This window comes from Eleutherodactylus coqui, chromosome 2 (assembly GCF_035609145.1).
Source record: "Eleutherodactylus coqui strain aEleCoq1 chromosome 2, aEleCoq1.hap1, whole genome shotgun sequence".
NCBI lineage: Eukaryota > Metazoa > Chordata > Amphibia > Anura > Eleutherodactylidae > Eleutherodactylus > Eleutherodactylus coqui.
The window spans coordinates 298,596,259-298,609,569 of record NC_089838.1 but is presented as its reverse complement, the minus strand read 5'-3'; the positions used below and the strand labels follow the sequence as shown (position 1 = coordinate 298,609,569).

Sequence of the window (13,311 nt, the reverse complement as noted above, 5' to 3'; positions counted from 1 at the left end):
TAAAGAGAGAGACAAAGAGTCAAAAGATGGCCAACAGGTATCAAGTAATAAAGAGTGAACGTCTTTTGTGAGTTCCTGTTTTGACTATAAAAAATTGACTTTGACAAATGACCAACAACTGACCGCTCAACTCAAGGACAGGAGCATACACAGAGGTCAGGGGCGCAAGAGCCAATATAAAAATGGGACCCCCTTCTGGTACTAGTTAGCACTACTAAATCTCTTAATGGTCTTTTACACAGCCCAACCTGTGGCAACCTGTTCCACTCATTGATCACCCTCACTGTTTAATATCTAATCTGCGTCTATTTCATTTCAGATTAATCCCATTGCTTCTAGTCTTTCCTTGTGAGGATGAGAATAGGGCTGATCCCTCCGCACTGTGACAGCCCTTCAGATATTTGTAGACCGTTATTAAGTCTCCTCTCAGCCTTCTTTTTCGCAAGCTAAACTTTACCAGATTCTTTAACCGTTCCTCATAGGACATGATTTGCAGACCGCTCACCATCTTGGTAACTCTTCTCTGAATTTGCTCCAGTTTGTCTATGTCTTTTTTAAATTGGGGTGCCCAGAACTGGACACAGTACTCCAGATGAGGTCTGAACATGGAGGAGGATAATTATCTCACATGATCTAGACTCTATGCTTCTCTTAATACATCCCAGAATTGTTTGCCTTTTTTGCTACTGCATCACACTGTTGACTCATGTTCAGTCTGTGATCTATTAGTATAGTCTTTTTCACATGCGATTCTACTTAGTCCAATTCCTCCCATTCTGTATCTGCTTTTTTTCCCCATTTTTCTTGCCCAGATGTAGGACTTTGCATTTCTCCTTGCTAAATACCGTTCTGCATTCTGTTAGTCGCTGCCCACTGTTCAAGCTTGTCTAGATCTTTTTGAATACTCTCTCTTCCCTAGTGTTAGCTATCCTTCCTAGCTTTGTGTCGCCAGCAAATTTGATCAGTTTCCTCTAAATTCCCTCCTCCAGATCACTTATAAAAATGTTGAATTCCTTCATTGGTCCTCACCCCCATAAAAAAGAAGAGCTGCATCCAGCCTGGTCTGGTCATTCCAGAGTCCCCATAGCACCCGCATGTCTGCATCTATAGTACATTCGCTCTTGATGATCGTCTAGTGACATTTGCGGACTGAAGCCCATATAGAGCAAGTGCAGTTCATACGGTTTTTAAGACGCAGCTTTTACATGAGAGGCCACTTTTTTCTTGCAGAGATAAGTATTATTAGAACGGCTTTGCAATACGGTTATAAAAGGGACCATATTATGACAAGTCAGCAGGGTCACCTTGCCAGCGCTGTTAGAATGGGCTCCTCTTTCCAGCAGAAGTTCTGCAATCTGGATCTTCCCATATTTTGCAGCCACATGGAGAGGCGTGAAACCTTTCTGAGGTGAGAGAAGAAGAAGGTGAGCACAGAGCAATGCTTCAAAATGACAATGAGGTCAATAAAGACAATTTATGCAAAGAAAAGAAGCAAGTCAGCAGAGATATATTCAGCTGGGGAAGGTGACAGGAGAACCTGGAAGAAGGTGCTGAAATGGATGCAGCTATTATTATAGTCCAAGTCCATAATATGGGGCCATATATAGGAAAATGTCAGCTCTATATATTGTGCGAACTAGTTTTGCACACAGTAATATTACGGCTTTGCTCTATTCATAACCACACGATGCAATGTGGACAAGGGTTCTAATCTGCATGACTTCCAGCACTCGTTTTCAATGGGAATCCCCGCCATAGCTCATGACAGCGCCACATGGCCATATGCAGATTAGCCCCTTTGAATAGTATGCTAGTAATCCTCAACAGAAAAAAGTGAGGAGTTGAGAGAAGTGAAGTTGTAGAGGGAGAGGGTGAGAAGTACGTTGAGGAGAGATGGAGGAAGCAGAGAGATGGTCTGCCGCTCATGTCAGAGCCCAGCCATACCAGGAACCCTCCTTCTGGAAGCTGCCCTTAGGGGGTATGAAAGCCCGGACATGGTGGAAACACGTGGGAGTGCAGTGCAAGAATGGCATGTAACGGGAGAAAGAGAGAAACAGCAAGTATGCGAGAAAAAGTGGAGTGTTTGGCAGTAGAGAGAGGGAAAGAGTTTATCTGGGAGGAAAGATCCTATAGATAACTTGGACTGTGGATGCATAATGCCCCGGGAACCCTCACTGCTTCAACACTATGCAGATTGCGGTGTGCAAGAACTGTTTATTGTTACTGCCCGAAGAGTTTAACGAACGTTCTCGTTTCTTATTCAGAAAATACTCTCTGTGTGTGGACTACTTTATTCTATCGGAGTGGTCTGCCGCAGAAGATGGAACGTTGGCGTCACGAGTGACAAAACAGGACTTAAGGTAGTCTCGGTTACTAATTGTTGGTCTCCCCCTGTAGTAACAAGGTCGGGTTCCTAGTCACCCATAGGGAGGAGACAGTAGAGCCCCGTGACAAGGTTATTTCTCTACCCCACTGTTTCCTCGTCTGAGGGCCTGCTCCTTGGACGCTGCACATGTCCTTTTCTCATCCGTTGACAGGCTTAAGACATGCAATGTGCATGGTCAGTGCAGATCAGACAGTACACAGACGATTGTCCATGTGTTATCCATCGTAATTCGCACTATAGATTCTTAAGTGCAACTCGCAATATGTTTATTGCGCAAATGACTGCACTGTTTGTGCTGGCTGGGTGATTTCACATGGGTGCAGGACACAGCCATGCCCCGATTTAAATGATTATTTAGCTTAATTAGTTCCAGAGGTGTTCTTTTTCTCCTAAAATTCTGCAGGGTATTGTGAAATTGCACGGGCATTGAGTGTGCATTTGTGCCCCTCCTATAGACTTCTGTGGAGCCTTTGGTGTGCAAATGCGCACAAAATTACAACATGCTGCGTTTTTTCAAGATGAGAAAACGAGTAATGAGAATGAACCTATTGTTCTTTTCTCTGCATATTGCACGCAGAAATGCGCAAACATACTGGTGTGAGTCCGCCTCACGGTGCATTCACATATAGCTGATTGTGGTTTATGGTGTGTACTTTGCACCATATCATCCAGGTGTGAATGCATCTTTAGGGTGGATTCAGACGACCGTATATCGGCTCGGTTTTCACGTCGAGCCGATATACGGTGTCCTCATCTGCAGGGGGGGGGGGGAGGATGGAAGAAGCCAGGAGCAGGAACTGAGCTCCTGCCCCCTCTCTGCCTCCTCTCCACCCCCTCTCCACCCCTCTGCACTTTTTGCAATGAAAGGAGGTGAAAGTTCTGAGAATTAGCCCCGCCCCCGCCCCGCCTCTCCCCATTGCAAATAGTGCAGAGGGGCGGAGAGGGGGTGGAGAGGAGGCAGAGAGGGGGCGGGAGCTCAGTTCCTGCTCCTGGCTCTTCCAGCCTCCGCCCCCTGCAGATGAGGACACCGTATATCGGCTCGGCATGAAAACCGAGCCGATATACGGTCGTCTGAATCCACCCTTAGGCCTGGCTGCACACAGGTGTAACCGTATTTACACGTGCATTGTTGCAGTGCATTTGCGCAATGGGTATTGCATTTTTTCAAACGTCTGTGCGTGTTTTATTGTATTTTTTGCCTTGCATTTTATGTATACTTGTGTGCGCAAAAAAACACACAAGCATGCTCCCATTGATTTCAATGGGCAATTATGTTAAACTAGTTTAATATGAGTTATATTTGTGCGCAATACGCACGAAAATAGAACATGCTGCGTTTTTTTGCATGAATGAAATGCGAAAGCAAAATACGTTCATGCGAACGAACCCATTGAAATCAATGGGTTCTATTCACTGCATATTGTGCGCAATATGCTGCACTAATGCATGCATGTGAAGAAGCCCTTAGAATAGTATATTTTTCATGTGGATCAAGAAAGTTGGGGCGGATTCTGCGCTGTGGAATGTCTCCTGCAAACACTCCTCAGCCAATTCTGCCCTTAGTGAACATAGCCTTAGGGAACCTGCACATAGGACAGATTTACAGTGGATTTTCCTTTGGGGATCTGCAGCAAAATCCACATATAAAATGTGGATTTATTTGTGGATTTTGTCACGAATTTCCCGCTGTGTGTTGAACCAAGCATAGTGGTGATGGCAAGTGTGAAATCCATCTGATAATGGGGTACATCTAGAAAATGTCAATAAGTATTCCACGTCTTACCTTGTGATTGTTCTCAGCAAGAGAAACCACGTAATCTTGTAGATATGATACCTTTTAATGGCTAACAAAAATACATGATGTTAATGCGAGCTTGTGAACCTCTCGGGTTCTTCTTCAGGCTAAAAATGGAATAGATCTGAAGAGACATGAATATTTGTACACACTTATGACACACATACTTATGACAAGGCAGAGACATGGATGTGATTGGTTTGCAACAGAAAACAAACTTTTTTTTATGTATGTCATAAGTGTATATAAATATTCATGTCTATTCCATTTTTAGCCTGAAGAAGAACCCGAGAGGTTCGCAAGCTCTCTATACCATCATGTATTTTTGTTAGCCATTAAAAGCTATCACATCTACAGGATGACTTGGTTTCTCCTGCTGGAAACAATCACATTTTGCTCTACTGGCTAAGACAGTACCAAACCTTTGTTTTCATTACGTCTTACCTTGGTCATGGAAGTGTGTGCAGCTTGGTTGTCCAGCAGAAGCTCAGCAGTTTGGGTGTGCCCCCCTCGTGCACTCAAGTGTAAGGGTGTATGGCCTGCAGTAGTGGGGGGATCTGGGTGAGCTCCGTTGGATACGAGCAAACGCACCATATCCAAATGCCCAGAGCGGGCTGCACAGTGAAGAGGGGTCTGATCATCCTGTGGAGAGTAATTAATACCAAGAAAATTATATATGCGGTGACAGATGGATAGAATTTTTGAACAATCAGTCTTTGACAACTTTTTATGACTGCTGCATCATAGCCCGAACACAGCCTATACCAGTGCTGTTTAATTGACCGGACCTCAAAGTTGGCGGGGCTTAGAAAATTTGCATAAAACAAGTATTCTTAGACAGTTTTCAGAAGCTTGTGGGGGCGTCTCAATGTGCAGGAGACGAAACACAGATTGCAGCAAATTACAACAATCTTTACTCAGCAGCAGAATAGCGGTACCGTCACTATAAGCTGCACACAGGAATTAATGGTATGGGCTTGCTGGTCTTTGCAGAATCAAATACAGTCTCTTAACTACCCAACAAGCTCTTTGTACAATCTTCAGTCCTTGTGACACACTCTTGACTTCACTGCCCATGCAGAATACAATACTTTGTATTCATAGTCGCTTTATATAGGCAATCTCTTTAGTTACTCGGTCTCTTTGGTTACTTATCTGCCTTGTGCACTCCATGGACATACAACTCATCTTTGACTGATTCACTATCACATTCTCTGTGATGCTAGTCTCTCTCACGGGTCCCAGTTGTCATTCTCTTCCTCTGGACTGTAGATTTTAGAAATCTCCTCAGCTCTCACTCTGAAGCTGCACCCTCATCCATCTCAGTAGACATCACCAAGCTCCTCTTGCGGCTCACAATTGCAGCATGCACGCTCCGACCTTGACCACCTCTTGGGCAATTTATAAATTTAGGAAACACAATCTGCACTTATACACGCCACCCCGTTTCTTATACAGGCACCTCCCTGTGGGATGAGAAGTGTCCTACTATTTGTCCATTTGATGCACACACTGCACTCAGCACAGTACTCAGTGATAAACACCAACATGGTTATCATGTCTGGATTCTTGGAAATTCACATAATGCCCACAGGGGTCATGACATAGACTATTACACTTTCCCAACTTCTTGCTCATACACAATACTCATCTTCAGTTTTTATTGGCATGTTAATGGCTGGTAAAAAATAATCCCCTGGTGTGAGCAACTCCAGCCGGGTGGTAACCATATCATCACGTTCTATAACTCATAGTCAAGCTCCAGTTGGGATGAGACCCAACTGCAGATCAGAGCAGATCCTCACACCTCCTCCTGGCATCTGCATTCCTGCAAGTACTGTATGCGACACCGACCCTGGGAGAAGGAGTGAGGGTCTTCTCTGAGCTGCAGCGGCGTCTCGTTCTTAACAAAGCTTGACTGTCAGTTATAGTGCTTGATGATAGGGTCGCTGCCCGAATGGAGATAAAGGGGTGGGAATGGCACCAAAGAGGAGGGGAGGGGGGAGAATTATTACTGCTGGGGCAAGTAAAGGGGGCACTAATATTATTGGGCCACTAAAGGGGGCACTATTATTACTAGGGCTACTAATGATGGCACTATTATTACTGGGGCTATTCTTACTATTGAGGCCACTGAGAGGAAGCACTGTTGTGACTGGGGCCAATAAGAGGTGGCACTGTTACTATTGAGGCCACTGAGGTGGAGCAATATTACTACTGCAGCCAGTGAGAGGGGGCACTATGACTATTGGGGCCACTGAGAGTGAGCACTATTACTACTGGGGCTAGTAAGAGGGTGCAATATTACTACTGGGGCCACTTAGAGGGAGCACTATTACTACTAGGGCTAGTAAGAGGGTGCAATATTACTACTGGGGCCACTTAGAGGGAGCACTATTGCTACTGCGGCCAGTAAGAGGGTGGACTATTACTACTGGGGGTCACTGGAATAACGGAGGTAAAAATATACATTGTGATAACCCACGCTCCTAACACCTCAAAAAAACATGTCCTTTTTACCTTGGCCTGTATTTTTGGTGACAAAAGGTGTCAACCCTAGACAGTCATCCGTCCTCCTTCGCACATCAGTAACTACATCAAACTACGTCACAAAATTACAATACCCCATATACCTCTGCAGTTATGCAATAAACAACATAGCACGCCCTACACTAAATCTGCATATTCCTTTGCTAAACTCTAGAATTTGCATATTAAACAGTGTTGCTCTCACTATACAGAATATCAGCATCATTTACCTTCATATACAGTTTTATGCATGCAGAAACGGAACGACGAACGAGAAGCGAACTGATTCTCATGCGTCGTTCAGTATTTATTTCCTTGTCTAGCGAAGTTCCAGCATACTACGCCATTTCTACAACTGCACTCTATCAGCAATAACATTTTACTATCTACTCTAGGTTAGCGTTTCACGTCCCCCTTACAAACTGCTTGGATACAGCATCAAATTTTCCACAATTTGTGAATCACATGTTGGTAGGCACATTGTCTCACAAGGTAAGATCAGGATATTTGATTGTACCACTGGTTTCCTTAAGAGGATGTGAAGTTTCCGTAGAGCATCTCAACTAAAATCTAAGATTTAAAGGACCTAATATTCATATGAATACGATTTTCCCAGCAGTCCTCCCGTCTACTACACTACTCTATTAACCAGATTTTACCCTGATTCCCATGGGTTTCCAAAGGCCATCTGCCCAGGTTTGCCTGGTGTCGTTGCCAGCCCTGCATGTGGCCCCAGTAGATGCTGGCACTTCCAACAGCGAGGAGATCATCCATGATGATACACAATGTTCTACCAGAAGTGGCTGAGCAGCTCATCGTGTTCTTACATTACCAATTCTAAACACCCATTTCCATATCCAAAATACATAAAAATGGGATTCCATGGACCGGATATTTCCACAATTTACATCATTTGTCAGTAAAAATCTACATAAAAAGTTAAGTCACTTTATAAATTCTTTGCTTTACTTCTCTGGAGTCATTGGGGCAGTGTTGGAGCCGTGTAGAGTCATCGCTGTAATCACGCCCGCTCCTCTGTGATTGCAATCATGATCTTACGTCAGCACTAGCTGATCTGAAATATATGGGCTGTCATGCTCCCTTCACTAGTACATGTCATGGTGCCACTAGTAATGCACGGGTCCAGGGTGATGTCACAGCGTCAGCCCAGGACATATGATGTGTCTGCTGGTGCATGTGGACTGTCATTTCGCACCAGATGCCGAGGGAGATACATCTCCCTTCTGTTATTGTACTGATCGGCTGGCCAAACTGTCAGATGTCTGAAGCAGCCGACCAGGGAATCTATTCCAGCGCCTCTGTGCAGAGGATCCTGGGGATACTTTATTAGGTGGTTTTTGTACTAGTGTTGAGGTATTTGACTCTTGGTGTATGATTTTTAACTTTTGACTGCGACTCGTGCTCACCCCTCTGGCTTTACTGTCTCCTGGACTTTGACTACCGTCTTGATTTTTAGCTACTCTTATGTTTATTCTCTTTGGTACTGCATTTTGTCTTTTTCATGATTCTCACTCTCCCAAATTACATGGATGGACGTTTAGAGAATCAAGATAGGCCCCTGCCATGGGGTTGCCCTTGTTGGGGCAGGTGCTCCACTTTCCGGTCAAAGTTCAGTTTGGATAATTCCAGAGTCAGACTCTCCTTTCGAGCCTTACTCTCAAGTATTATTTTGTATGTCTAATTCTCTGGTTACCTTCTCTGCTGTACATGTCATTCTGCCCGTCTCTGCTGTCTGTCTCTTAGTCTGGTCCTTCAGCTACACTGACGGGAATGAAAGGACGGTTTAATCTGAGCATGTGCAGTAAGCCAATGAAGATAAACAACTTAGGGCCCTTTTACACGGGATGACTGTTGGGGCATAAGCACCCGACAGCTGTCTCTGCTTTTCCATAGGATGAATGATCGCTCAGTGAATGGAGATAGAGCGGGCTGGAGATCTCTTCTGGCCGTCTTCATTCATAGTAAACAGGCTGTCGTTCATAGATAAATGACTACCTGTTTATACAGACCGAACGTCATTTAATTTTTATGCCTGAACAGTCTTAATGAATTATTGTTCGTCTTTCAGATCGTGCAGGCATTTACACTGAACGATAATAGTTCAGATTCCCGCAATCAACATCCCTTAGGTCACAGCGCATGCCTTTAATAACAGGATGTTATTAAAGTGGTTTTCCAATACTGAACTATTGATGACTTATGCTCAGTTAGGTCACCAATGGTGGATGGAGAGGCTCTTTCCCAATCAGCTGAGAGCTGCGCCTGCAATTACAAGTACTGGCCACTACACAGGGGTCAGAGCAGTGGCTTCCATTCCGACCCCAGTGTATACCGGCGCTATCAGTGGACACCTTATCAGCTGGGGTCTCAATCGGCGGATCTCGGCTGATCAACTACTGATGACCTTTCCTAAGGATAGGCCTTCCATACTATTTTTGTAGCAACCCCCCTTAAAAGTCCTGTATTGCCATGCCCTTGGTTTAATCACAAAAACGCTGATGATGAGTTCCCTTTAAAAAAAAATGTTTCAATAAACATCTTGAATCCTTTCCTTCCCATTTTTAGCGTCATCTTCTACAATTTGTTGCAAACACCATTTGGGATTTAGGTTATTAGTTACCTCTTGAATGTCGTCTTCCAGCATCAGGCAGTATTAAAGAGAATGCAGTGTTACAATGCCCAAGGCATTCACCCCTGACTCACAACCCTCGGTTATGGCATTATAGTGGACTGAATACATGAGCTGCATTCTCAAGAATATTGCTTCAGTGCACAAAAATATCCATCTCCAATAGAAGGTTGGGTGCTCTTTAAAGGCGTTGGCCAGTTGTAAACTATTGGTCTATGCTAAGGATAGGCCATCAATAGTAGATCGGCGGATGTCTGCCACCAGGATCCTTGCTGATCAGCTGTTCGCCAGGCCAGTGTGCTTGAACACGGAGCTGATTTCTGCAGGAAGCAGATAGCTCTGTTCCAACTGCAGTGGCCAAACTTACAAACAAAGTTCCTATTCACTTCAATGAGAATTTTGCATGTAATACCAAGCTTGGCCACTGCAGTAGAAATGGAGCTGTCTGCTTCCTGCAATAATCAGCTCAGTGCACAATCCCACTGGGCTAGCAAACAGTTGATTGGAAGGGTTCCCAATGGTGAACAACTCCCAAAGACCATCAGCAGTTTAGAGCTGAACAACTCCTTTAACTCATTCAACCCTAGAGGTCTTTATCACTTATGTATGGTGTCAGCACCACACTAGAGAGACCCTCCATCACGACACATCACTGTATACATCCCACCCTGTATTCCTCACCTTAGCTCTAGCATTCACTTTTGCTTTGTTCTGGATTAAAAATTCTGCCACATCCGTATGGTTCGCACGTGCCGCCATGTGTAACGGCGTCTCTACTTTCTGTGATACACAAAGAAAGCACAGTTCACAATACAACTTCTTGCATGTTACATGCTATGATCATGCACATATGAGAATTCATGTGTTGATCGGAGCAGTGGCATACACATGGATGAATAGATTGCCATTGTGTAATTTTGTTCTCACCACACTGAAGACATTGGGTGATGCCCCCCTCTGGAGTAGCGTCTTCACAATGGGCAGATGTCCCATAAAGGCAGCAACATGGAGCGGTGTAAGACCAGACTGGAAAGGAAAAGGAAAGGACAAGAGAATGGTGAATAAAGACAATGTGATTAACTCATAAAACACCTTTTGGTCTGCTAGTTAAGGTGCAATATTGCTGTAGCCTCCCTCGTGTCAATAAGCATAAGTAAGCTCCTGGTTCACCTTGTGGAGATCCAGCAGGTATAGGAAGTCATAAAGAAATGCTCTCTGGGAAAGAAGTATGCAAATTAGCCCTCCTTTAGAAGGACGAATACTGTCTCTCCAGTGCCACCCATAGGTAGCTGCCCTATAAGTCAATGTCCGTCAAAGGCATCTCACCCCTATTCTGTACTGGGGAGGGGCAAGAACTCCAAGACAGTGCTGGCTTCAAATGTCTGTCTCTAGCTTGACTGATATACCTAGTCATGTTTCAAGACCCTTTATCGGGTCAGACCTTGACTTACAGGGTAGCTACGGATGTAGCAATCGTTACCATGACTGGCATATTGTGATAACTTGATTTCCAGCATTGCAGTTATCATTACATATTACATGATAAGTTACTGTTTGCTGCATATAGTTGGCACTAAGTAGACAGTTTTATTCCTTCTGGAGCTGAGCTAGTTTACATAAGTAAGCAGACGTATTAGCTGCCCTCTACGGATGAGTCCTCTTAGCCATTCATATCTAATTGGACTGATTATACATATAGCTGATGCTCTGACTGCTCTAAAGGGGTTATCCCAAAATCTAAAGTTATCTCCTATCTTCTGGATAAGGGATTACTTTATAATCACTACTGAGACCCCCACTGATCCCAAGAACTTGGATCTTGTGCCCCACCTCCTCCACGCTTACTGCACTTCCAGCAATGAGGATGAGAATGAATGGAGTCATGCATGTGAGGTGCTACTGCTTTCACTTTCAGTGGGACTGCCAAAGATAGTCAAGTCCAAGTAATCCACAATTTCCATCAACCCTATTGAAATGATTGGAGAGGTGGCCATGGATACGTGCAAGCTCTCCATTCACTGTGGGTTGGTAGAAGAGACCCCCTCATGATAAGATGAGAGGGGATGTGGCACCCCATTCTCAGGAGCGATGGGGATCTCAGCAGTGAGACCCCCACTGGTCATAAAGTTATCCTCTATCCTGTGGATAGGGAATAACTATAGATTTTGGGATAACCCATTTAACCCTATTGGCACGCCCGAAAAATTTTCCAGGACTAGCTCCACTGTCCATAGCGATATAGCCCGGAGGATTTCCGGGCTATGTTTCACTATGGGAGCTGCAGAGCACAACGCCATAAGCTGTGGCAGTGTGCTTTGCCTGCACAGACACACACAGAGCAGTGCAGGACTTTGAAAAACAGAAGCAGGAAGATATTGCCGGTCTGCTGGCAATCTCCTGCTTCCATTTTCAAAGTCCTGCACTGCTCTGTTTACAGGTTGCCATAGAGACCATCGGCTTGTCAGAAGCCAGCCGATGGTCTCTGTGGCAGGGAGAGCTGGTGCTCTTACAGCAGAGATCAGAGAAAACCTACGATCTCTGCTGTGTTAACCCTTTACATGCCGTGGTCTATACGACCACAGCATGTAAAGGGCTGACATAGGGAGGGGGCTCCCTCTGTCAGAGGATAGCCGGGCACCAACTCTTACACAGCAGAGAATGGAGAAAACCTCCGATCTCTGCTGTGTTAACCCTTTAAATGCTGCAGTCTATGCGACTGCAGCATGTAAAGTGCTGTCACCATCGGACCCCTGGAATGTGATCAGGGGGTCCTGATGAGTCTCTGTGGAAGTCCCCTAAAAGGGACAAAAATAAAAAGAAATAAAAAAGTAAAAAAATAATTAAAAAAATAAAAACACTTGTCTCACTTTACTTTGTAAAAAATTTAAAAGAAAATCACACATGTGGTATCCGTGCGTCGTAGTGACCCAGAGAAGGAAGTTAGTACATCATTTAACCCCTTAAAGGGGTTGTCCCGCGCCGAAACGTTTTTTTTTTTTTTTTTTAACCCCCCCCCCCCGTTCGGCGCGAGACAACCCCGATGCAGGGGTTAAAAAAACAAACCGCTCAGCGCTTACCTGAATCCCGGCGGTCCGGCATCTTCATACTTACCTGCTGAAGATGGCCGCCGGGGTCTGCTCCCTCCGTGGACCGCAGCTCTTCTGTGCGGTCCATTGCCGATTCCAGCCTCCTGATTGGCTGGAATCGGCACGTGACGGGGCGGAGCTACACGGAGCCGGCATTCTGCACGAGCGGCTCCATTGAAGAGAGCAGAAGACCCGGACTGCGCAAGCGCGGCTAATTTGGCCATCGGAGGGCGAAAATTAGTCGGCTCCATGGGAACGAGGACGCCAGCAACGGAGCAGGTAAGTATAAAACTTTTTATAACTTCTGTATGGCTCATAATTAATGCACAATGTACATTACAAAGTGCATTATTATGGCCATACAGAAGTGTAGAACCCCACTTGCTGCCGCGGGACAACCCCTTTAATCCCTTTTTTTCTTCTTTCCCCATTTCTTTTTTTCCTCCCCCCGTTTAAAAAATCATAGCTCCTTTATTTATCCATCGATGTCGCTGTATGAGGGCTTGTTTTTTGCGGGACGAGTTGTGCTTTTCAATGGTGCTATTTAATGTACCGTATAATGTACTGAAAAATGTTTACAAAATTCTAAGTGGAATAAAATGAAAACAAAATGACATCCCGCCACCTTTCAGTGCGTCTTGTTTCTACGGTGCACAAACTGCAACAAAAGCGACATGATAACTTTATTGTATGAGTCAGTACGATTACTACAATACCAACTTGTATAGTATATTTGTTGTAGTACTTGTATTTTTTTTCAAAGACATTTAATTTTTTAAAATTATTTTCTGCTGCATCTTCTGCGGGCAATAACTTTTTAATTTTTCCGTCGACGTACTTTTTTTGCGGGACGTCCTGTAGTTTA

The 13,311-nt window shown here is 44.6% G+C and overlaps 1 protein-coding gene across 9 annotated transcripts in view; it reads right to left on the bottom strand.

The window, feature by feature from the left end:
• ANK1 (ankyrin 1) overlaps positions 1-13,311 on the bottom strand; it is a 184,126-nt gene that overhangs the window by 94,985 nt on the left and 75,830 nt on the right. For all 9 annotated transcript variants that reach the window (XM_066593421.1, XM_066593413.1, XM_066593416.1 and 6 more), the window contains 4 exons: positions 10,288-10,386; positions 10,042-10,140; positions 4,626-4,823; positions 1,305-1,403 (listed from right to left, as the gene is read on the bottom strand). In XM_066593421.1, the coding sequence (XP_066449518.1) occupies positions 1,305-1,403; positions 4,626-4,823; positions 10,042-10,140; positions 10,288-10,386 (495 nt within the window). The remainder of the gene's footprint in view (positions 1-1,304; positions 1,404-4,625; positions 4,824-10,041; positions 10,141-10,287; positions 10,387-13,311) is intronic.